The 24,831-nt window shown below is 38.7% G+C and overlaps 3 protein-coding genes across 8 annotated transcripts; all 3 read left to right on the top strand.

Annotated features, from left to right (window-relative positions):
- Window positions 1–1,348: 1,348 nt before the first annotated feature.
- LOC120435514 (hepatic lectin-like) lies at window positions 1,349–23,742 on the top strand. Of its 3 annotated transcripts, XM_039605269.1 has the most exons (9): window positions 1,349–1,585; window positions 1,774–1,854; window positions 5,773–5,886; window positions 6,077–6,154; window positions 6,240–6,305; window positions 6,412–6,563; window positions 6,679–6,803; window positions 6,896–7,115; window positions 23,599–23,742. In XM_039605269.1, exons 1-8 carry the CDS (start codon window positions 1,522–1,524, stop codon window positions 7,098–7,100), a joined length of 885 nt encoding a protein of 294 aa, XP_039461203.1. In that variant the 5' UTR covers window positions 1,349–1,521; the 3' UTR covers window positions 7,101–7,115; window positions 23,599–23,742. The 3 variants fall into 3 exon arrangements, with proteins under 3 accessions (XP_039461203.1, XP_039461204.1, XP_039461202.1); XM_039605268.1 differs by lacking the exon at window positions 23,599–23,742 and having other exon boundaries at window positions 1,352–1,585; window positions 6,896–7,942; XM_039605270.1 differs by lacking the exons at window positions 6,077–6,154; window positions 23,599–23,742 and having other exon boundaries at window positions 1,350–1,585; window positions 6,896–7,942.
- On the top strand, window positions 9,578–15,591 carry LOC120435513. Of its 3 annotated transcripts, none has more exons than XM_039605267.1 (2): window positions 9,578–9,872; window positions 11,748–15,591. In XM_039605267.1, the coding sequence occupies exon 2, from the start codon at window positions 12,717–12,719 to the stop codon at window positions 14,208–14,210; it is 1,494 nt and encodes a 497-aa protein (XP_039461201.1). In that variant the 5' UTR covers window positions 9,578–9,872; window positions 11,748–12,716; the 3' UTR covers window positions 14,211–15,591. The 3 variants fall into 3 exon arrangements, with proteins under 3 accessions (XP_039461201.1, XP_039461200.1, XP_039461199.1); XM_039605266.1 differs by having other exon boundaries at window positions 11,194–15,591; XM_039605265.1 differs by lacking the exon at window positions 9,578–9,872 and adding an exon at window positions 10,895–11,036 and having other exon boundaries at window positions 11,194–15,591.
- LOC120435515 (CD209 antigen-like protein E) lies at window positions 16,474–23,621 on the top strand. 2 transcript variants are annotated; one of them, XM_039605271.1, is made up of 10 exons: window positions 16,474–19,501; window positions 19,704–19,760; window positions 21,199–21,304; window positions 21,419–21,493; window positions 22,007–22,129; window positions 22,472–22,549; window positions 22,721–22,786; window positions 22,895–23,046; window positions 23,162–23,286; window positions 23,379–23,621. In XM_039605271.1, the coding sequence occupies exons 4-10, from the start codon at window positions 21,463–21,465 to the stop codon at window positions 23,581–23,583; spliced, it is 780 nt and encodes a 259-aa protein (XP_039461205.1). In that variant the 5' UTR covers window positions 16,474–19,501; window positions 19,704–19,760; window positions 21,199–21,304; window positions 21,419–21,462; the 3' UTR covers window positions 23,584–23,621. The 2 variants fall into 2 exon arrangements, with proteins under 2 accessions (XP_039461205.1, XP_039461206.1); XM_039605272.1 differs by lacking the exon at window positions 21,199–21,304 and having other exon boundaries at window positions 16,484–16,581; window positions 19,462–19,501.
- Window positions 23,743–24,831: the final 1,089 nt, after the last annotated feature.

Genomic DNA, 24,831 nt, shown 5'->3' with positions numbered 1-24,831 from the left:
TTAAGAGGGAGTTTTTCCTTCCCACTATCACCAAGTGCTTGCTCATATAGGGTCATGTGATTGCTGGGATTTTCTTTGTGTTACTGAGAGTCTTTACCTCACAGTATAAAGTACATTTGAACAACAGTTTTTGTGATTTGGTGCTGTATAAATAAAAATGCCAAATAAACGTTCAATGTAGTCAGTGAGTGTACAGTGAGTTATCAATTAAGCTAACCCCATGCATGTCTTGGAGTACCCAGAGAGAACCCATATAGTTATGTGGAGAACATGCAAACTGTACACAAAGACCCCAGATTTTGAACCCAGATCTGAACCCTGTTGCCGGGCTAACACGTGAATTATACTTCTGCATCAGATCTAGGCTGTAACTTATGCCATAAATCAAACTTTTGCTTAAAATTCTTGAAAAAAAACCATAAAAAAAACAAAACAAAACATTTTTATAAGTATTCTCAGCCTTTGTTCAATAATTTGTTAAAGCATCTTTGGCAGCAATTACAGCCTCAGGTCTTTTTGAGAATGATTTTACAAACTTGGTACACCTATTTTGGGGAAGTTTCTGCACATGACAAAAAGGCTGTCATGGGCCTTTTAATGAAAACTGGCTTTCTTCTACCACACAGGCCTGAATGGTGAAGTTCAGAAATGGTTATCCTTCTGGAAGTTTCTCCTCTATCCACAGATTAATGCTGGAGCTCTGTCAGAGCGACCACGGAAAAATCTGACAGAAGATCAGTAGAAACAGGATGCACCTGAGCTCAAGTTTGAGCATCACGATAAAGGCTGTGAATATTTATAAACATGTTATATTTTTGTTTTTTTATATTTGGTAAATTTGCAAGAATTTCGAGCAAACATTTTTCACTTTGTCATTACGGGCGTGTTGTGTAGAATTTTGAAGTGAAAATGAATTGAATGCATTTTGGAATAAAGCTGTAACACAAAATGTATATACACGAGCATTGGAAACAAAACATGTGACTGAATCAGTAAAAACTAAAATAAAATGTAGAGCAAATTATTTTATCTGTTCCAAAACAATTTCTGTGTGTAATAAAATTTAAAAAAGAAGGAAAAAATGTGTTCAACAAATAGCCACTCTAGCTTCACAGGAAGGTCTCTCTCTCTCTCTCTCACACACACACACACACACACACACACACACACACACACACACACACACACACACACACACACACACACACACACACACACACACACACACACACACACACACACACACACACACACACACACACACACACACAGAGATATATACACATATGTGTGTGTGTGTGTGTGACCTTCCTGTGAAACTGGATATTTTATGGCACATTCATCACTGAGCTGAAATGGAAGATTACTTCATTTTATCCCCCAAAAACAGGAAGTAAATTACCACAAGTTAAAAAAAAATAGATTTGGGTGGGTTTTTGTGAGGAAGTTTTTTTTTTCTGTATATTGTGAAACTTCTTTTTCAGAACTGCTAATACACAGCAGCCACACACACACAGCAAAATGCCTGAAGCTGAGGTAGTATACTCCGATGTGAAGTTTGCAAGAGGAAAAAAGGGAGCCAGTGGTGAGACTTTTCTAGTCATCTTACTACATGTGAAAAGATTCCTAAAAAAATCTCTGAAAAGCTGTTTATATTACATTTTAGGTTTGAGTGTAATGTGAATACAGTGATTTATTTTACAGCCGCTCATTTTATCGGCAGCCACTGTCAGTGTTAACTGTGCAACAATCCGGTTTCATCTTTCATTGCAGAGGCCGTTACCCCATCGACTGACTCGACTTACTCTGAAATCAAGATCTCAAAGACTCAGCCATCCACAGCACAGCTGTCTGGTAGGCAAACAGCAGTAATTAATAAACAGGAGGATGAACTGTCAGCTCCAGTTAGTGTCTGTTATTAAGTAAACAGTCAACAGAGGAAGCAGTTTTTCCTAAAATAAAGCAGAAATGTGTTTTTGGTCAAGCAGAGATCTGTCGTTGAAAACAAAACATCCGTCTGAATCAGTTCGTTCCAAAATTTGTTCCAAAATTGTAGCTTTATGTAAATTTTAAAAAGAAGGTCAAAATGTGTGCAACAAATAAACTCGCTCAACTTTTACAGTAGTACTGGTACACAATTTGTATTTTTTACACCTTAATTAAGACAAAAAGATGACAATGATGAATATGAGATAAATGATAGACGTTACTGCAGCATCAGAGGCTGTCAGTATAAAACAGCAGCTGAAATAAAAAAATAACTAGAAATAACTACAAAATTGTAGTAGACTTGTCCAAACACTTTCTTTTAAAAATAATGCAAATTTAATTTGACATCAGACCCACTCATTTTTTTAAGTGTCTTATTTACAAGTTTCCCCATTTTTTTTTAAATTTGGGGTTTCTTTTTTTGTGTTTTCAGTGGGAAAATTAAAAAGAGGTAAAAGTTAATTAAAAAAATGAGGAAGTGGTTCTGTAGGAGTGGTTCATTTAAATAAACGAGTTTCTGTGTGTGTGTGCACATGTGTTAATGTCGATGCAGTTTCTTTACATTTCTCAAAAACCACTGATCTGCCTTATTGCAGAAGAGGAGCTACGGTGCTGAGTTTGAGGTTGTCTCGAGGAGCAGTTCTCTGCTAAAAGATCATTTGCATAAAATTGGCCAATTTTAGTCCCCAGAAGACCAACTGACCAGACACGGCGCTCATTTACCTAAACGAAACTTGTAGCTCCATGCTACCCGTTTTTCTTTGTCCTTCAGTTCCTCTTCACTGTCTACTTAATTTTTTTAGTTAGAATTGTTAAACATTGTTAACATTGTTTGTTATTTCTCCAGTGCTTATCTCCTTATTTGTAGTCCACATAAGACATTTGGTGGATGCACAGTTTCATCCATTAGATTAGGGCTTTGACTTGTGTCATATCATTTTAGTTTTAATTAGTTTACTAGTATATTTTTGACTTGTAATTTTTGTCTTCATCCACAGTTTGGTTAGATCTTTTTTGGCAATAAAAACTTTGTTCAGTAAAAGGACATAATTTGGTTTAAAATGCGCCCCCTTACAACTTTAACCATGTAAGAAGCATCTCCTTCATCCAGGCTGGTTATAAACATATCTGTGAAATTTCCAGGTATGATAATACAACTTCCTGGGACATCTTCAATACTAAAAATCCTACATCCACTTACTGAAATGTTATTTATTAAGACACTAAATTTTAAAAGCTTAAATAATCTCCTTCAGTATATTAACATTTGTTAAAATATTAACAAATGGAGATGTTGAGCTTGAAATTATTTGATACATACAAAATTAACTGCCGATATGTATTTATTCCTGGTTAAAGGTTTTGCGCTCATTCTCTCCACATAAGCAGTCAGGATAACAAATACAGCCCCGATCAAAAGTTTAAAACCACTTGAAAAATGGCAAAAAAATCATATTTTGCATGGTTGAATCTTAACAAGGTTCCTTGTAGAGCTTCAATATGCAACAAGAAGAAATGATGATACAGAATGATACAAAACACGCTTAAACTGAAACAGGCTGTTTTACGGCTGATCAAAAGTTTTGGACCACACTTCCAAAAAAACCAGCGAACCCCACCAAAAAAAAGAAATCAGAGCTCCAAACATGAACTCAGTAATGAGTAGCTCCACCATTATTGTTGATCACTTCAAAAATTCATTGTGGCATGCTTGATGCAAGCGTTTCCATGAGGTGAGTAGGAACATTTCTCCAAGTGGTGAAGATGGCCGCATGAAGGGCGTCTACTGTTTGGAACTGTTGTCGATTTTTGTAAACTTCCCTTGGCACCCATCCCCAAAAGTTCTCAGTTGGATTTAGGTCAGGTGAACACGCAAGCTCGTCCAAAAGAATGATGTTATTCCTGGAAGAAGTCCCTTGTCTTGCGGGCATTGTGTACTGTAGTGTTGTCCTGTTGAAAAACCCAGTCGTTACAACACAGATGAGGGCCCTTAGTCATGAGGGATGCTGTCTGTAACATTTGGACATAGCCAATGGCCATTTGATGCCCCTGCACCTCCTGAAGCTCCATTGCTCCACTTACGGAAAAAGCACATCAGACCATTATAGCGCTAAGACTGTGGCGCTAAGAAAATGACTCAGGTGGGATCTTCCTGGACCATCAAGGTTTTTTCTCATCAGAGAGCAAAACTTTCTTCCACCTTTCAATGTCCCATCTTTGGTGCTCTCTTGCAAAGTCCAAACGGTCAGTTCTGTGGTGTTCAAGGAGATGAGGTCTTTGACGACGTTTTTTGTTTTTGAAGCCCTTCAGTCTCAGATGCCGTCTGATGGTTATGGGGCTGTAGTCGGCACCAGTAACGGCCTTAATTTGGGTCGAGGATCATCTAGTGTTTTGATGGACAGCCAATTGGATCCTCCGGCTCAGTGCTGGTGACATTTTTTTGAGGTCTTCCACTTGACTTTTTTGTTCCATAACCCCCAGGATCATTTAAGAAATTCCAAATTACTGCCATACTGGGTCCCACCTCAGCAGTGATGGCACGCTGTGAGAGATGCCGCTTATACAGTTCACAAATATGATTACGTTCAAAAAGGAAAGTTTTTTTGCCTTTGCCATCAGAACATCATGACAGTGTGACTGCCTGACAGAAACTAACAATGAATCCACATTTTTGCACAGACTTGGCCTTTTAAAGGCATGTGGTCCTAAACTTTTGATCAGCCTGTTGCAGTTTAAGCATTGTTTTCAATAAATTGCATGCTCAAAAAAATGTTTTGTCTCACTCCCATTTCTCCTTGTTGCATGCTGAAGCTCTACTTGGAACCTTGTTAAGATCCAACCATACAAAATATGATTTTTTGCAATTTTTCAAGTGGTCTTAAACTTTTGTTCTGGGCTGTATGTGTTTCCTTAGTGCTGTAATTACTGCAAAATCAGCATTCTTCTTCCTCTTCTTTTTTTTCCCCGACTGCTCCCTTTAGGGGGTGACAGCAGGGAATCATCTGCCTCGATGTCACTTTATTGCTAGCATCCTTCTTTTACTTCATCCATGTATCTTCTCTGTGCTCGTTCTTATTGGCAGTTCCATCTTCAACATCCTTTGTCCACTATCACTCCTCTGCACATGTACAAACCATCTCTGCCTCACCTCTCTTAGTCTCTAAAACACTAAACTGAGCTGTCATACTCCTCTGTAAAACTGTCCATCCTTGTTGCTCTCTACAAAATCCTAGCATCTTCACCTTCACATCTGCACCTCTTTATTACCACCTCCAGCTCTGCCTCCTGTCTTTTTGTCAGTACCTTCATTTCAAATTATACATCATAGCAGGTCTCACTTCAATCTTGCTATTATATTTTTGTGCCACAAATTGCCTTTGACTTTCGTCTCCAGCTACTCCTCTCTGACTGCACTCTCTTCTCCACCTCTCTGTTGCTTTGGAAGGTTGATCCCAGGTGTTTAAACTCATCTACCTCAGTAGCTCTGCTCTATACAACTTCATCCAGTTCAGTATTATTAAAGACAGGAATCTGTAATGAATATATGGTGCAGTCAAATATGTTATTATCTGCCTTGCTTATAGTATAAGTCAAGTGTTTGTTATTGAGGTTGGTGTGTTTTAAATCTGTGAATGTGTGCTCGAGGAGGGAACCAGTGAATCAGGTGCTCTTTGTACAAATACAGCGAGAACATTAACATCTAAAATCTAGCTCAATAAAATTCTGAACCACATTTATAACAAGTCTCACATCTCTGATGTGTTTCCTTCTCTCACGATTCAGAGGGTCCTCAACCAGCTGTGGTGAGCAAAGAGTCAAAGGTCACCTCAGAGAGATTGGTCCTGGTGGTTCTCAGTGTTCTCCTGGCAGCTGCTCTCATTGCTCTGTGTTTTACCAGTGAGTTAATATTAGAATTTAATAAGACTCAAATTAACATCAGTTATTTTCATTAACATTAAGAAGACTAATGCTTCTGTTTGCTTTCCTCAAACTACTGCCTCTTACATTTTCAGAGCTGTACAACTCTTTTCAGTGCAAATAAAAGTTACTGACTGATTTGGTTGTTTGTTTGATCTTTTTAAATCAGCAATTAAAATAATTACAACTAACAAACAGCTTGAAAATCTAGAACGTCACAAAATGAAGTGCAAAAGTAATTTCACAGGTAAGCATATTTAAAATACACTTTGATATTTGGTCAGACATTCCTGATGAATGACTGATGACTGTTTTATTCTTTATTCTAACAGAGACTCTCTCTAAGATACAACCATGCAGCACGGTGCAGCCGACCTGTCCAGGACCTAAAGTAATAAGTAAGTTATGGATTTTGTCTGAGTCACAAACTTCAAGCTAAGTTCACACAAACATGAACAGTGATTCTTCCACCTGACTGAAGTCGTTGCTGTAATCTCTTCAAAGATGATCCTTGTTATAAGTGTGAAGAAGGCTGGGAGCAACATGGAGGAAAGTGCTATTACTTCTCCAACAGTAATTCATCCTGGAAACAGAGCAGAGATGAATGTAGAGCTAAAGGAGGAGACCTGGTTAAGATAGAGAGCAGAGAGGAGCAGGTATGAAACACTGCTGCAGGTTCATGTTCTCACATGTTTTATCACATCTTTATGTTTCACCTTCTCAGCACAGAAAAGTCTAACAAAGTAATTTTCTTCATCTTTTCCTGATCAGACTTTCCTGGAGAGAAAACTGAGAGATGTAATGACTGAAGCTGAGGACAAGTTCTGGATCGGACTGACAGACTCAGCAGCAGAGGACAGATGGGTGTGGGTAGACGGATCACCACTGAATCAAAGGTGTGATTGTTGTGAAAATATATTTTTTTCACTTCCAGAATTAAAGTTGCCAGTTTTTACTAAACTAATTATTTTTGTTCTTTATCTCTTAGTTTGAAGTTTTGGAGTGGAAAAGAGCCAGACAATTGGAAAGGGCGCAATGGTGAATATCATGATGGAGAGGACTGTGCGAGGATGGGAGAACAAGGTGGAGCTGATGATCTGAAGTGTTGGTTTGATGCATTTTGCTCAAATCCTAACAGAAGTATTTGTGAGAAAGCAGAAGTAAAAGGACAGTTTAAAAAAGTATGTGACTGAAATTCACGTATGAAACTCCAGAATTGTCATGGTCCTGGGTCTTTGAGTTTATTGTTATTATTTTCCAGTTTTTGCTGTTTTGTATTTGTTCTTAGGGTTTTTTTTTTATTTCAACATGTGAACAATATACAGGTACATTTAGAAAAGAAAATAAGAGAGAGAAAAAAAATATATATATACACTATACAAAATACATACAAAAAACCCCCAAAACATTTAAGTTGTGTGTTTAGTGTTTCTATCATCCCTACCTGTGTCTTTCCTCTGTGTCCTGTTCGTGTCCCTGAGTTGGTATTGTGAAACAGTCTGTGAGTTTCCTGTTTTACTTTGTAGGTTTGTGTCTCGTTATGCCCATTAGTTCCAGCTGTGTCCCCTCCTGTCTGCCATTTCCTAATTACCTGGTGTGTGTATTTATACTGCGTGTCTGCCTGTGCTCCTCGTCGTGTCGTCTGTGTTTCTCTGTGAATCTTCTGTGTACTTAGCGTTATTCCGTGTTTGACCGTGTCTCTCTGCTCCTCGCCCCGTGTCCTCCTTTTGTGTTAGTCTTCCCAGTTTAGGTTTATGTTCGGTTCTGCCCACACCTTGGTTATTGTTCACTGTAAATAAAACTCACTTGCACCTCCGCCACTGTCTGCTATTTGGATCCTTCTTCTCACCTCCAAGAATGGAGTGATGCAATTTTTAAAAATAATGCCACAAACAGAAACAAAATGAAAACAGTAAAATAAACACGAGTAATATTTTGTATCTGATACTTTTCAGTTTTGATGTGATTAACATGTAAAAGAAATGTGGGAGCACCTGTGAAATTCATTAAACTTTTTTTAAATAATAAATTATCCTGTTTTGTAAACTTAAAGCCATCGAGAAAATTACAGTATTTTAAGTATTTTAGATACAGAATCAATGAGTACATCATATAACTACAGAAGAAACTATGAATTATTTATTATCACTTTTACAGGAAAAAGAAAGGAACGAAGAAAGAAAGACGTGATGTGTTAAAATGGCATAATTATGTCAATGTGATAAAAAGAGGAAGCGACCCTTACGCGACGTTGTAACATCGAGTTATCCAGCAAAAGAAGAAAATGAGGGTGTGTTTCTCCTCTAAATGTTCATCAGGTGAAGCTCCTGAATCTCAACATGCAAAATGAAACTGAGGTCAAAGGTCACCTCTGACAGTGTGGCACTGCTGGTTCTCCGTGTTCTCCTGAGAGCTGCTTTCATTGTTCTTTAAGTTCTGTGTGAGTTTTATCTTTTGTTCATATCTGCGTCTGATCTGCTGGAAATGAGCAGCAGAACAGTTACTGTTACCATAAAATCCTGATGACTTCAACCATCTTATGACCTCATCATGTCGGTCCTTGCAAATACTTGCTGCCCTCAAGTGGCAAACTGGCAACATTCATTTATTTGCATGTGACTTTTAATCTTTTATATACTATTTATTTATAGAGGGCAGCCCAGTGGCACTGTGTTAGTCCTGCCACAGACCAACCTGTCCTGGGTGTGTCCTGCCTCTCCAGTCCTGCACCACCCTGAACCAAATAAGAGGAAGAGGATGGATGGTCCTTTGCCTCATAAGCTGACATCACTTACACTTCAGCATTTCTCTTTGTGTTTACACAGACTATTGTTTCTACACATACTTCACTACTAAAGATGTTTTGTCAGCATGTTAATGCATTTTTCATCCGAGTCTTACATCTCATCATAAACAGTTTGCATGTTTGTCAGTCAGCGCTCTCGCCTACTTTGCAGTTTTTTTAAAACATTTCGAGTAAGTGAGGTTCAGTTTCTCAAAGCTCAAAACACACAAACTGAAAAGTGTTAACTGCTCTGCAAAAACTCCCGTGTCAAAATCGATTCCTTCTACCAAAACAATACACACAGTTATTATATGGCCACAAGAGCATCAAACAAACACTGATGTATGTAACACAGCCTCGTGTTTTGTCATCATGACATCATGTTACTCAAATGCAGATGTTCTTTATTTCAGAAAGTATGTAGAAAAACTCAGTAACCTAGTAACAAAGCTATTTTATGTTTACAAACACATCAACTGAGCGTTGATGTAACATGACCACATTTCTTGTCTTCATAAGAAATACATACAAATGAGTACAAATGAGTTTCTTCTTTCTTGTTTTAGTGAAGTGCGTGTGTTTTATTTGTTGTTGCAAAGCAACATTTACAGTACTTCATGCATATGCAACAGATGTTACCTATTTCACAAAGTGTAAAAGAACTTAGTAACCTATATAATGTGTGTGTATCAAATACACGACAAAGAAACCAGATACAAAAAGACAACAATGCAAATATTGTGTTCTGCTGTCTTCTAGACATCCTCTTATTCTCACCATTTCTTAGTGTTTTTGATGCTCCAGATTCTTGCCCAACACAGGCATGCTTTTTCACTGACACATGACTGAATAGTTCTTCCAACTGGGTTTGGACAGATACTAACTGGTAACATGTGCTGCATTATGAAGGCCAGTGTTCCTGTAGGAAAAGTGTTTTGAATGATGCAGTTTGTCTTCAGAGACTTACAAAACTGTGATTTAGAATGATGTTTGAGTGAGAACAGGGGAACTGTGTGCATAGTTCTAATGGACCTTTTAACTGAATCACCTTAAATCTCAGATTTTTTTATTGCAGTGTGACTTTACTGCACTATAAAGTAGGCGGTTCTATGTCAGCGATGAACAACACTTCGCCGTGGCCTTAAGTAGTGGCAGAGTAATCATAGATGATGAGCAGCAGGTGAGTTATGACAAGCAGGCATGAAAATCGAGGTGGGGACCGACATTTAAAAAAAAAAAGAAAATTATGATTTATGATCTATAAAGTGTAGGAATCAGTGTGATTATTTTCTTTTCAGCTTCAGCTTGTGTGTTACTTTTCAGATCTGGTGTGTAATTCTTTTTTTTAAAAATCTGTTGTAATTCATAAAATCGTTGTTGTCTCTCGTTTCTCAGTCAGTATTTGAATGTATGAGAACAAAAAGTGTCAATAAAAATCTGACACTTAAGCATTTATGGCCGGTATACTGCAAGTTTTGGTCACACTTTGATTGTTTTTTACTGTCAGTCTTATTCAAACTGGTGACACACAGCTGATATTAAAATATTTTCAATTCTGTCTCAGAAAAATTACACAATCCTGACTGATAAAAGCTATTATTGTAACAGACTCTGCACAGTGCAGCCTACAAATGTGTAAGTATTTGTAGGCAAATGTGTAAAAAGGACTACAGGTCATGTCTTCCGTGTCCTATAGTACATGGTAAGCAAGAAAATCAATTTTAGATTTGATACTTTCCTCCACCAAGGAGATTATGCTTTTGCCGTGTGTGAATGCAAATGCATTGTTTGTATTGACAGCATATTGGGATACTGTGAATGATATATGGGAATTCTAAATATCAGATTACTTTGGACCTCTGGAGTCTTCTTCAAGGTCAAATAATCTCAAACTTTCATAAAATGTCTTTTATCTTTAAAACTATGCTTAAAAATATACTGCTTTTGTGTTTATTAGCAAAATTTAGGAAATACTGTTGGTATATATGGATTGTTATGCCTTTTGGTCAAAAGTCAGTAATTAGTGCATAATCTGATTAAGTTACGTAAGCAAGGTGATAAATAAGTTCAAAGTTAAGAAATATTATAAGTAATTCATGCTATAAACAGTTAAGATGTGCGGGATTGAAATTTGCTCAGAGTGAGACATCGTTATCACGAGCGATCTTTGTATTGTATGTGCGGAAATGGGAGGGAGGGAGCGCTATGATCATTTGCCGTATCTTTGAGGTATTTTCTCCGTTAATGTTGTGAAAAGTGCTTCGGCAGTATTAAAACCGTGAATAAGCTCATGTACACACTAAAAGTGCTCTACACGCTTGTACCTTGGGAAACATTCGTCTTTGTGAGTATTAATATGTTCAGAAACAACTTTTATATGTGTTTACCTGGAGTTAACTGTGATGCTAATGTAACGCACGTGTTAAGCTAGGCTAATCATTAAGTTTCTCATTAAGATGTCTATTAGCTAGCAATTTATTTTCACTTTCTATATGTTTCAGTTACAAATAAGAAATAGAAAGGAGAAACCTTGAGAGAGGATAAGGCTTTAAAAGATCTTCAGTAAAAGCAAGAAAAGCAAGCCTTGTGTGGAAGATCTCGTCTATTTTGTTCGCTGGCTGTCTAGCTTCACATGGTCACGTGTCGTGAGGGCAGCACAGTAAAAAGACGCCTACTCAGCGGGTTCAAGCATACAGAGCTACTTTAACCAACGTGAGTCTACGCTCAGGAAGAAATTACCTAAAAGACTACGCTGCTGAAGAGCTAGACGAAGCAACCGGTGGTGAACAGCAACCAGACGTCGCCACTCAACCAGCTACAATGCAGCAACAGTCTCAGCCATTCGACACCAAGTCGCAGCAATCCAGAACATCGACAAGGCGGTCTCAACGGACATCCTCATCAACAGCTTCTGCAGCTGCAAGGGCCTACGCCAAAGCTCAAGCAGCACGAGCTCAACTGGCCTTCGCTGAAAAGGAAGCTAATGCAATGAAACAGAGAGCTGAACTAGATGCTCATCTACATGTCCTCCAGTGCCAAAAAGCAATAGCCGCAGCTGAAGCAGAGGCCTCAGCCTATGAAGAAGCGGAGATTCAAAGCGGGGAGCTCTATGGAGAACTTTGTGAGGAAGCTGAGCCCATCAGTGCAGTGCACCGCACTAACGAATATGTTCAACAACAATGTGAGTTACTCTTCCCAGACACTCAGCATGACCCAGCACAGCCTCCTAAAGGGAATGACAATGAAGTAGATGTACAAGACAGTACACAAATAACTAATCCTTTTATAACCAACACTCAAACGAAACCACCACCTGTAAACAGAGAAAGGAAACAGGAGCAAACAGTGAACACATGTGTAGTCGACTCATACTGGTCCAAATCCCCAAAGCACACCCCCAACCTTAACAACTGCATACCTGAAGCAAGTGAAACACAACAGTTTGCAAAATACTTAATTTGCAAAGAACTAGTCAGCGCAGGTCTTTTGCAATTTGATGACAAACCTGAAAACTATTGGGCATGGAAAACTTCATTCATCAGTGCAACCAAAGATCTAAATTTGTCTCCCAGAGAGGAATGAGACTTGCTAACGAAATGGTTGGGTCCAACATCATCCGACCAGGCTAAGCGGATTCGTGCTGTGCACACCCTCAATCCTGCTGCAGGTGCGAAGATGGTCTGGCAACGCCTTGAAGAGTGCTACGGCTCACCTGAGGCTATTGAGGATGCACTCTTAAAAAAGGTAGAGGACTTTCCCAAACTCACAAATAAAGACAATGTTAAGCTGCAAGAACTTAGTGACATCTTATTGGAGCTACAGTGTGCTAAACAAGATGGCGCGCTCCCAGGACTTGCTTACCTGGACACAGCTAGAGGAGTCAGGCAAATAGTGGAAAAACTTCCCTTCAACCTACAGGAAAAGTGGACAACTGTAGGAACACAGTACAAGGAGACTCATAGTGTGTCATTTCCTCCTTTCTCAGTTTTCACACAATTTGTCCAGCGGCAAGCAAAAATGAGGAATGACCCAAGCTTTGCTATGTCCAAGGCCAACACCCACGTCCCTTTTCCCACAGAAAAACTGGTATCATATAGTCGCAAGCCTACTGTGTCAGCACACAAAATGGACATTACGGCAGAGCCGGACCAGAATAATCTCAGTCCAAAGAAAATGGAGGAACCGGATCGCCAGTGCCCAATCCACAAAAAACCACATCCACTCAAAAAGTGTAAGCTTTTTAGAGACAAACCCATTGAAGAAAGACAATGGGGTCTGTGGGTCTGTCCAACACATTGCAAAAAACTGTAAAGCAGTGGTTAAGTGTATCGAGTGTGACAGCCTTAAACACTTATCTGCAATGCATCCTGGTCCTACCCCTACCCCTAAGAGTACTACACCAGGAAACAATGACAATGAAGAGCAAACTGAGAGCTCACCTTCAGTCGAGTCGAAGTGCACAGAGGTATGTGGCCAAAGTGATAGCCCACGTTCATGTTCTAAGATCAGTTTAGTCAAAGTGTATCCCGCAGGCCAAAAAGAGAGAGCTATAAAAATGTATGCAGTAATAGATGATCAGTCCAACAGGTCACTGGTTAAGTCAGAGTTTTTCAGCCTTTTCAATATTAATGCCAGACCCACTCCATACACCTTAAAGACTTGCTCTGGCAGAGAACAAACCTCAGGTAGGAGAGCTGTAAACTTCTTCCTCGGGTCCTTGGATGGAGAAGTCAACATCCAGCTACCCCCTTTAATTGAATGCGACTCTTTTCCAGACAATAGATCTGAAATACCCTCTCCAGAGATTGCCCAGCATCACTCACATCTTCTTCCAGTCGCAGATAACATCCCACCTGTTGACCACCATGCCCCAATCCTTTTACTCCTAGGAAGGGACGTCATCAGGGTCCATAAGGTACGTGAGCAAATCAACGGACCCAACGATGCACCATACGCCCAAAGGCTAGACCTGGGTTGGGTTATTGTGGGGGAGGTGTGTGTAGGAAAAGCGCACAGTCAGTCAGAGGTCAATGTCTACAAAACACACACCTTAGATAATGGACGTGCATCTTATTTTGAGCCTTGCCCAAACACCATTCACATTAAAGAGAATTATGGGGTCACTATGAATGCTACCTGCGTCACAGACGATTTGGGACACTCTGTGTTCGTTAGATCTGAGGGTGATAACAAACAAGCCATGTCTATCGACGACAAAGCATTCCTGACAATAATGGACAATGAAGTTTATCAAAACCAAGAGAACAGCTGGGTTGCACCTTTACCCTTTCGCTCACAGAGAAGGAGGCTCCCTGACAACAGAGAACAAGCCCTAAAACGCCTCTGCTCTCTCCGAAAGACTTTGGAAAAGAAACCAGAAATGAAAGATCACTACATCCAATCCATGCAGAAAGCGTTGGATAACAATCCAGCTGACCAAGCCACTCGGTTCATTCCAGCAGCAGACCTGCCTGCAGAACAGTACCTGGTTCTCAGGTCCACCCTTTCTGTACTCTGACACACACACAGAACCACACACTGGTCCTTTCACGCTCATCGAACCTGAAAAAGACAGAGAGATACGTCCAGAAATAAAAGTAATGAAAACTACTGTATCAGAGCCACAGTTAGGTTCTGAGCGTTTCAAAAAGTACTCAAACTGGACCACACTTTTCAGAGTCATAGCCAGACTCATTCATGTGGTTACATCCTTTGCACAAAAGACAAGTGGACAAAGGGGATGGAAAAGTTTCAGTGAGACACCAAATGTCCAAGAACTCACCAGAGCCAAAGTAGTCATCATTGAGCTGTCCAACAAGATGCTTACAAAGGGACGCTTGAAAACATTAAAGAAGGAAGGCCGGCCAGTGGCATATTGGACACACTCAAAAAGTTCAATCCTGTAGTGGACAAAGACAGTCTCTTACGAGTCGGTGGACGTCTTTCCGCTGCCGATCTCACAGAAAATGAAAAGCACCCTCTGATTATCCCATCTACCAGCCACATCGGCATGCTAATTGTAACTCACTATCACGAACAAGTAGCTCATCAAGGAAGACACATAACTGAAGGAGCTATCCGTGGTGCTGGGTACTGGATAATTGGAGGGAAGCGGCTCGTGTCATCTGTCATTCATAAGTGTGTCACATGTCGCAAGTTGCGAGGCAAAATGCAGATCCAGAAAATGGCAGACTTGCCCGCAGACCGAGTCACCCCTGAACCACCCTTTACCACTGTAGGCCTAGATGTGTTTGGGCCATGGACAATTGTGACGCGTCGTACAAGAGGTGGTTGTTCCCAGAACAAACGTTGGGCTGTGTTATTCACATGCATGTCACCTAGGGCTGTGCATATCGAACTGATAGAGACTATGTCTGCTGATAGTTTTATCAATGCATTGAGAAGGCTCTTCTCTATTTGGGGCCCAGCCAAGTTTCTGCGCTCAGACAGAGGCACGAATTTTGTGGGCGCTTGTAAGGGACTAGACCTAATGTCAAAGAAGGAGATGTGGTCCTGCTAAAGGACTCCCAAGCCAGCAGGAACGAATGGCCCATGGGACTAATAGTAAAAACATTCCCCAGCAGCGACAAGAAGGTCCGAAAAGTGGAAGTGCGGGCTGTAAAAGATGGGACTGTTAAAATGTTTCTCAGATCAGTTTCAGAGATTGTTGTTTTGCTTGCAGAGACTGAATGAATATTCTTTGATGCTAAATAATGTTTGAATATGTTGTATTGATGTTTATAGTGATATAATGTGTTTATATCAAGCGGGGAGTGTTATGCCTTTTGGTCAAAAGTGTTGGGGTTCCGAGATTCTTTTATTGCTGCCATATAACCTGCCTTATGATAAATGCATTAATAACATATTTTACAGTATTATTTTATCAGTAATATTTCTTATAGGGTTCATATTGCATTGAATATGTTTGTTATCACATTGACCTTTCTATTCACAGGTTGAGTTCAGTTTATACACATTGCATATCTGTGCTTGTTTAGAGTTGATGTTCTATCCAAGAGGGTTTTAAGCTTCACTGGTGAGAGTGTCCAGGTGATACATGTTGAGGGAAGATGAGAACATAGCAGGTTAATTGCATGCATGCTTACAATACACATTAAATCTAGCAGCAGGCCTGAGCGAAGGCCCAAGTGTCTTCTGCTTCTTTTTGAGACCTGCGCCAATTCTGTCGACTTAGTGATTGATGACGAGGGTCAATTATTAGCCCTTAGAGACCCTGAAGCTTGAAGTTTATTACCTTAAAAGGCAAGTGTTATAGAAAAGAGAAGTTACATGTCTGTTTATAGTTATTAGAGATGTACAAGATGTACCCTTGTCTGTAGCCAATGACTGTACACAATGTATTTTTGACCTGTATTGACGTGTATGTGTGGGCGTTAATTTTCTATGCTATAAAACCAGCATTCAATGTATTTTTGTCAGAGGAAGACATATGCTGATATTTCCTCTCCTGTGTTAATAAACTCATCGTTTGATTGCACTTGTCTGGTGCCTCCGTCGTTTGTTGTCTGGTCTGCAGTTGATCGATCTCGCTTCAAAAGTCAGTAATTAGTGCATAATCTGATTAAGTTACGTAAGCAAGGTGATAAATAAGTTCAAAGTTAAGAAATATTATAAGTAATTCATGCTATAAACAGTTAAGATGTGTGGGATTGAAATTTGCTCAGAGTGACACATCGTTATCACAAGCGATCTTTGTATTGTATGTGCGGAAATGGGAGCGAGGGAGCGCTATGATCATTTGCCTATCTTTGAGGTATTTTCTCCGTTAATGTTGTGAAAAGTGCTTCGGCAGTATTAAAACCGTGAATAAGCTCATGTACACACTAAAAGTGCTCTACACGCTTGTACCTTGGGAAACGTTCGTCTTTGTGAGTATTAATATGTTCAGAAACAACTTTTATATGTATTTACCTGGAGTTAACTGTGATGCTAATGTAACGCACGTGTTAAGCTAGGCTAATCATTAAGTTTCTCATTAAGATGTCTATTAGCTAGCAATTTATTTTCACTTTCTGTATGTTTCAGTTACAAATAAGAAATAGAAAGGAGAAGCCTTGAGAGAGGATAAGGCTTTAAAAGATCTTCATTAAAAGCAAGAAAAGCAAGCCTTGTGTGGAAGATCTGGTCTGTTTTGTTCGCTGGCTGTCTAGCTTCACATGGTCACGTGTCGTGAGGGCAGCACATGGCTTGTAAATAACACCTTATATTTTAAATCCAAATATCGCGTCACATTTGACCTTTGATCTCACTTCTGCAATCTACCTTTCAAGTTATTTATGTCCAATTTTTACCGATCCATAGCAATTATCCATTACTTTATGTTACGTCCCGGCCTAGGGGTACAGGAACGCAACATAAGGGTTAAAAGGAAAGTGACCCCGCCCTGGTCCCCAAAGCCATACCCAGAAGCCAATTTACAAGTCAAGGTGAATTTATCGTGACGAAACTAAAAGTTTTATCTCCGGGGTGAACAAAGGCCAAAATAACAAACAAAACAAGCTTATTCCATAAAGGGAGGTGCTAACTAAACCCTGGGTAAAACAAAAACCAAAGACAAGTGCTACCCCTAACTCCAAAACTGAATAAATAAGAGAAAAACAGTACAGAAAATAATAAGGCAGTTCACCCCTTCTGCTTCAGTACCTATTTACATGCGAAAAGTATCTACAGTCTATTTACAAAACTTAGCGATCCTCAGGGAACGCACACACAAAAGTCATCGAGGGTTTTGGAGGCCAACAATGGGTCTGCTGCTGCTGTCAGCTGCTGCCCCACGACAACTGCTGGAGAGGGTTTTTGCGCCACTTGATCAGGAAACCAATCAGCAGCTGCCAGCTCTCCAATCAGGATGGACCTGCAGGTTTTTTTTAAAAGGTTTTTTTATTTAGTTTTTTAAAGGGTTTTAGTGGGCAACAGAATCAAATAATAGACATGGACATGAATATTGTAAACTCGGGCTCTTTTAATGTATGGGAAAAAAGCATTTAACCTGCAGTTCAATGCAAAACAGAAAAAAAAAAATCCCTGGCCATAATTGGACAGATTTAAAAATAAAGTGTTATTTTAAGAACTTTAAGTACATTTTCAAAATGGCATTGTCTTTAAATAATAATAATTTCAGCATAAAGTGCAGTTTTTCTTCCCAAAAAATAAGGTAGAAACATAACAGGTTATTTGAGCAGCTTCACCTTTAAACTCTGAGTAACATTAGCCAACATTATTTTGTACATTAGGCTGAAAAAGTTGCAAACCTATTGGATTCACACTACCTCCATGCTTATTCACTGTCCGTCTTTTTCAGCCACTTACGAGCCTGTTCATATTTTCAGAGCTCAAGGCAGCTGTCTTTTTTGTTACTATGTGACCTGCAAGTGAGAACAGTCTCTCACATGGGACAGAAGCGGCAGGACTAATCAAATACATGCGGGCCAGGACAGATAGCTGTGGGTGGGTCTGCTCGACTGGACCACCACTGCAGCGGGCAGTCTGTCTCGCTGATGGTGGATTCTGCTCTGTACAAACTGGTCCTGAATCACAGCAAAAAATCCTGGCACAACTTCACCTGCTTCCAAGGTGCATGGAGAAGATGAGAGAATTAAAAAAACAGGAACTCCAGCAACACTTGAGGAAAGAAGAACAACTTTAATAATTGACCAATGCGTTTCGGCTTGTTGCCTTCATCAGGGTCAAACTGGTCCTGAAGCCAGTCATTTCATCGAGTTTGGGCTGCCAACACCTTTTGTTAGTACTCGAACTGCTAGCACTAACAGCTCCCACAGTTTCTGTGCTCGCTGCAACAAATTTTGCATTTAGATGGTACCGTAAGGTTGAAGTGTTTCGGTGGTTTGCAAACTTCTTTTTGCACAGTTTACACAAAACCACGCTTTTATCAAGGCTTCCGTCGGGTAGTATTTTGAAACGAAATTTGGCTCTGATCAGTCCTAGCAACACACCTTTTCTGTGTATTGCTATGTGCATCAGTGTAATCAGTATACCAGAAAATCGTGCATCGACAAAAGTTCTCCTTTGCTTGGAATGCAAAGTGTGATTAAACTTTTTCTAACAAGTTATTCTTTTCCAAATTAATTAATCAAAATTAACGGTTAAATTCTCAACTCTAATATATATGACCTGAAGCTCAGTAAAGCACCACTCCAACATTCAAACACATCTGTTCTCTGATTGGATTGTTAAATTTATGACATGACATTGACCAATCAGCTGAAAGGAAGAAAATAATGGCCAAAATTCATACTTGCAAGTTGAACCTCACACACAAGCGAGGGAACTTGAGCGCAGAATTTTACACAAAGTTTTTTGCTTTGTATGTGTAAAGACACCTTAATAAAAAAACATTTGTGACTTTCATAATTGTTCACAAACACAAATCTTTTATACACACATATTTTTGTTTACAAGGTTACAAAAGTTACAAGTACAAAATATTTATCACCACAATTTGAGGCCATATAAATGCTTTCATACAACATATTTTGCAGCACAGAAATAACTGAAAAAAACAAAAACAAAAAACAGTCCCTTACGGGTTTTTTTTTTTTTTTGTTCTTTACTTCTTACTCGTTCTGTCCTGTTGTATGTTTTCTCAGCACAGAAAGGGAAGTGAATGACCACAAGTTAAAAAAGTGAGATTCTGAGGAAGCGTGGTGGTTTATAAGCCTTCGTCATTTTTCAGTGTTGTCTGTTGTCAGTGATGCTGACAAAGCTGTAAAATGTCTGAATGTCTGCAGAACTTTGCTCTGGTGTAACTTTACAAGAGGAGACAGAAAGGTAAATGGAGACTGTAATCTTTTCTGTTTGTGTATCTATGAGAGAAAAGTTTTGTAAGAAATATCTTTGAAAATCTTTTTATTCTGTTTGCTGCATTTTAGTTTAATGTGAATATAGTGAAGTTATAAACTCACATTTTACCAGCAGCCATGAGTGTTCACACCACACTGGTCTGTAATCTAGTTTTGTGTTTTTGTTGCAGAGGCTGTTACTCTGAAGTTAAGACCTCAAGTGTTATTTGCCACAGTAGAGCTGCCTGGTAGGTAAAGAGCAGTAACTAATAATCACGTGTATGAACTATGAGTCCAGTCAGCGTCCATTATGAGAATGCTTATTATGTTTCTCACTGTTGTTGTTGTGTTTGTTAAATGCTGAGAGAAACAAACTGAAGAGAAGATTTGCCTTTTTACTGTAGAGTCAAAGTGAGGAAGTGACTCTGAAGTCCGTCATCTCCTTATTTATATGTGTGTGTTTGCGCATTTTCTTTGTGTATCTACTTCATACTCCGCAGGCGTATTGCTGACGAGAAAGTGCAGTGTGTATTTTGAGGTTTCTTGTGAAGTCCTCAGTTAAATTTTACTAACTTTTAGCTGAGTTAGTGGTCTGAGAGTCATTTAGAAAAATCAGCAAATTATGCTATTTAGAGGAAGCTAAAACATTTACTTTGCTCTTAAGTTCCAGCTGATCAGTATACCGTTTCTGTTTATCCAATTTATTAATCAGCATTTGAACAAATGAGAGTCAAAGAAACATTAAAAAAAAATTGGTCTAAAGGGCTGAAAAATAAAGCTGTAAATAAAAATCTGTAAACTTGTCATGACTGACCCCCTAAATGGTTGTTTTTACAGTATTCACATTTCTTTAGTGTTTTTGATCAACATTTTAATATAAGTTTGGGAATTTCTGATACAGCACCACATTTATTAGAAAATACAACTAATTAAGCCATTAATAAATTAAATAGAGTATTTTTAAGTAATTTGAAAGAGTTTTGCTATTTTCAGTTAAGTTCCTTTAACAAGAGTTTTAATAACTGCTAATAAAGCAGAAATTAATGTGGAGCTAAACATGAACCAACATGAGGGTTCATGTTCTTATATATTAAATCACATCGTTATGTTTCATCATCTCTGCTCAGAAAAATCCAACTAGGAGCTCAGGAAGAAAGAGACTGGAGTTTTACAAATTTCCCAAACTTAAAAAACTCCAGTCACTTCTACCACGACCTGTGTGACTGAGAACCTACACAGACATGTCTCCTGAGGTCATTTCCTCAACTGTTTCAGTTCAGACATTTCTGGAGAGAAGATTGAGAAACATCATGAATGAAGATGACAAGTTCTGGATCAGACTGACAGACTCAGCAGTAGAGGGCAGATATTTGTGGTTGGATGGTTCACCACTGTGTAAAAGGCTTGATTGTTGAGAAAACTTTAGGTTGTGCCACATTTGTGAAACAACTATTTTAACAACACCCTAAAATATCACCTCATCTCATGGGCAGTTCCTCATTTTGTTCTGCTTTAAAACATTTTATTTTTATCTTCCTTTTAACTGCCTGCAAATGTGATCCAATTCATAAAACTGTTGTTGCATTTGTATGTAAGAGATCAGCACAATGTACCACAGGGACAGACATTTCAACAATAAATAAAGAAACCTTGCTTCAGTTATAATAAAAGCTGTTATTCTGACAGGAGGAGCCAGACTGCAGATGAAGCCTCCTCCCTCCTCTTTAGGAACAGGAAGTTGCTTTTTTTAAGCTGTAAAACAGAAGTTAGACGGAGTAAGGAAGCAATTAGAGTGAGCATCAAAGCTTAGCTACATCTGTTTTCTATTAAATGTATAAAGAATTTAATCTATGATAAATGACAAAGGAAGAATATTTTCAACTCTTTGTTGTGTTTTGTGATTCAGAGACTGTTGGATTAAGTCTGAAGTCAGGATCTTGAAGTTTCAGCATGATGAGTCGTCCGCAGAGCTTCATAGAAGGTAAGAACATTAATGTGGTGGTAAAACAACAGGAAGGTGACGGAGCTTCAGTCAGATCTGAGTGATCATCATCAGACTTTGAATTAAAGTTAAGATGTTTGTGCTGGAACAGAACAACATTATATGTATACAACTTAAAAATATGTAGAGCCCACATTCATTGTTTAATCATATGAATTTTTAAAATATTTTAATAAATCAGAAATGTAACAGTCAAAAGTAATTGATGAAGAAAGAGTTTTTAAAAGTTATGCAAAATGAACATTTGATGAGCAAACAAAACAGGAACTGACCAAAAGGATGTGTGACATGTTAACATGTTTTAACTCAAGTGTTTCCTGTGCAAAACATCTTAATCAACTTTAATGTTCTTGTATTGACACTCAGCTACAGTTCAGTGTGCTGTAATAGTACTAAAGTATTGTAGCATGAGAAACTGTTTAAAACTGTTGTAACTGATAAATACACATTTTTCTGAACTCTCACATTGTGTCTCCTCTAAATGTTCATCAGGTGAAGCTGCTGACTCTCATCACGCAAAATCAAACAGAGGGTCAAAGGTCACCACAGAGAGAGTGGCACTGGTGGTTCTCTGTATCCTGCTGGCAGCTGCTCTCATCGTTATTTATCGTCTCTGTGAGTTTGTGTGGTTTTCTTCTTGTTTCTTAACTTAAAAAAAAAAAAAATCAATGATCTGATTTTCTGTAAATCAAATGAGAAGCAAAACATTTACAGTGAAGGTGTAAACACTGCAGATTGCCCACATTGGCTCTGTTTTAATCGTGTTGCAGCAAATTAAAGATGCGTCCAACTTTTCAGAGTTTTTTGAAAAATCTGTCTGTTTTTTTTCTCTCATTTTTAAATCAGCAGCTGAAAACATGAGAACTAAAGAAACACTGAAAACACAAAGCTACAAAAATCCTTTCAGTGTAAACAAACCTCACTGACTGACTGGTTTGTTTGTTCGTTTTTAATCAGCATTTGACAAAATTAGAACGAACAAAGAGCTCGAAAACCTGAAACATCACAAAATGAAGTGTGAAAGTAATCTGACAGGTAAGCATGTACAGCTGATTGTTCCTAACCTTCAGTCTAAATCAAACTCATGACACACAGCTGAGTCGGTCTTTTTTATTCCATGTAAATGATTATTTGTTTTTTACTTCAAGCTTTAGATAAAAACACATGATGAATGACTGACGACTGTTTTATTCTTTATTCTAACAGAGACTCTCTCTAAGATAAAACCATGCAACACGGTGCAGCCGACCTGTCCAGGACCTAAAGTAATAAGTAAGTTATAGATTTTGTCTCTGAGACACAAACTTCAAGCTAAGTTCACAAAACATGAACAGTGATTTCTTCCACCTGACTGAAGTCGTTGCTGTAATCTCTTCAAAGATGATCCTTGTTATAAATGTGAAGAAGGCTGGGAGCAACATGGAGGAAAGTGCTATTACTTCTCCATCAGTAATTCATCCTGGAAACAGAGCAGAGATGAGTGTAGAGCTAAAGGAGGAGACCTGGTTAAGATAGACAGCAGAGAGGAGCAGGTATGAAACACTGCTGCAGGTTCATGTTCTCACATGTTTTATTACATCTTTATGTTTCATCTTCTCAGCACAGAAAAGTCTGACAAGGTAATTTTCATGTTCTTTTTCTGATCAGACTTTCCTGGAGAGAAGACTGAGAGATGTAATGACTGAAGCTGAGGACAAGTTCTGGATCGGACTGACAGACTCAGCAGTAGAGGGCAGATGGGTGTGGGTGGACGGATCACCACTGGATCAAAGGTTTGATTGTTGTGAAAATATATTTTTTTCACTTCCAGAATTAAAGTTGCCAGTTTTTACTAAAACAATTATTTTTGTTCTTTATCTCTTAGTTTGAAGTTTTGGAGTGGCAACGAGCCAGACAATTGGAAAGGGCGCAATGGTGAATATCCTGATGGAGAGGACTGTGCAAAGATGGGAGAAAAAGGCAGCACTGATGATCTGAAGTGTTGGTTTGATGCATTTTGCTCAAAGCCTCACAGAAGTATTTGTGAGAAAGCAGAAGTAAAAGGACAGTTTAAAAAAGTATGTGACTGAAATTCACGTATGAAACACCACAATGAAGTGATGTAATTTTTAAAAATAATGCCACAAACAGAAATAAAATGAAAACAGTAAAATAAACACGAGTAATATTTTGTATTTGATACTTTTCAGTTTTGATGTGATTAACATGTAAACGAAATGTGGGAGCACCTGTGAAATTCATTAAACTTTTAAAAAATAATAAATGATCCTGTTTTGTAAAATTAAAGCCATCTAGAAAATTACAAAACATTTGGGATACTGAATCAGTGAGTACATCATATAACTACAGAAGAAACTATGAATTATTTTTTTGTCACTTTTACAGGAAAAAGAAAGGAACGAAGAAAGAAAGACGTGTGAAGTGTCACAACGGAATAAGTAATTCACGTCAGTGTTATTAAAAATAGGAAGTGAGTGTTATGTCACATGTAACATCGAGCCATCCAGTAGAAGATAATGAGCCTGTGGTTCTCAGAGTTTTCAGTGTGAGAAGCTTTTTGTAACTGTTATAAATGATCCACATTTCTCAATTCTCACATCTGCGGCTCCTGAAAAATGATCATCAGGTGAAGCTCCTGACACTTAACATGCAAAATCAAACAGAGGGTCAAAGGTCGCCTCTGACATTGTGGCACTGCTGGTCTCTGTGTTCTCCTGACAGCTGCTCGCATTATTATTTATCTTCTCTGAGGTTTCGCTTTTATTCAAATGTGTCTGAATTCTAAGAAACTAAATAAGCGACAGAATATTTACTGTTAGTATAAAATCCTGCTGTCTTCAGTTGTCTTATGACCTCATTGTTTTAACCTTCGCTTTTGTATTGTGTGTATTTTTAATTTTAGAAAATGTGGTTTTATCCAGGATCTGAATCAATACAGGCAACAAAAAAAATCCTTACGAAATCCCACAAAACTCCTTTTAATAAAGGCAAACAACAACAACAACAAGCAAATACTTGCTCCCCTCAAGTGGGAAACTGGCAACGTTCATTCATTTGTACGTGGCTACTGATCTTTTATATACTAATAATTTATATGGAGGGCAGCACGGTCTCACTGCAAAAAGGTCCACTGTTCGAATCCAACATCTGGGTGGGAGCTTTCTGAGTGGATCCTCTCTGGGTACTCTGGCTTCCTCCTACAGTCCAAAAACATGGGGCTAATGAGGTTCGGCTAATTGGTGATTCTAAAATTGCTCATAAAAATAGTTGTTTGTGCAAATAGTTGTCGATCTCTCTGTGTGAGCCCTGTGACAGAC

The sequence above is a fragment of the Oreochromis aureus genome, linkage group 22 (assembly GCF_013358895.1).
Source record: "Oreochromis aureus strain Israel breed Guangdong linkage group 22, ZZ_aureus, whole genome shotgun sequence".
In the NCBI taxonomy this organism is placed as follows: Eukaryota; Metazoa; Chordata; class Actinopteri; order Cichliformes; family Cichlidae; genus Oreochromis; species Oreochromis aureus.
This window is presented reverse-complemented; position numbering and strand designations above follow the sequence as displayed.

Excerpts from the sequence above, each read along its gene's own strand:
- LOC120435515 (XM_039605271.1), top strand. The coding sequence starts at position 21,463 with ATGATGAGTCGTCCGCAGAGCTTCATAGAAG. Across the intron at positions 22,130-22,471 it reads CATCGTTATTTATCGTCTCT|CATTTGACAAAATTAGAACG; the intron begins GTGAGTTTGTGT and ends GTTTTTAATCAG. Across the intron at positions 22,550-22,720 it reads GTGTGAAAGTAATCTGACAG|AGACTCTCTCTAAGATAAAA; the intron begins GTAAGCATGTAC and ends TTATTCTAACAG.
- LOC120435514 (XM_039605269.1), top strand. The coding sequence starts at position 1,522 with ATGCCTGAAGCTGAGGTAGTATACTCCGATGTGAAGTTTGCAAGAGGA. Across the intron at positions 6,155-6,239 it reads GTGCAAAAGTAATTTCACAG|AGACTCTCTCTAAGATACAA; the intron begins GTAAGCATATTT and ends TTATTCTAACAG. Across the intron at positions 6,564-6,678 it reads TAGAGAGCAGAGAGGAGCAG|ACTTTCCTGGAGAGAAAACT; the intron begins GTATGAAACACT and ends TTTCCTGATCAG.
- LOC120435513 (XM_039605267.1), top strand. The coding sequence starts at position 12,717 with ATGACCCAAGCTTTGCTATGTCCAAGGCCAACACCCACGTCCCTTTTC.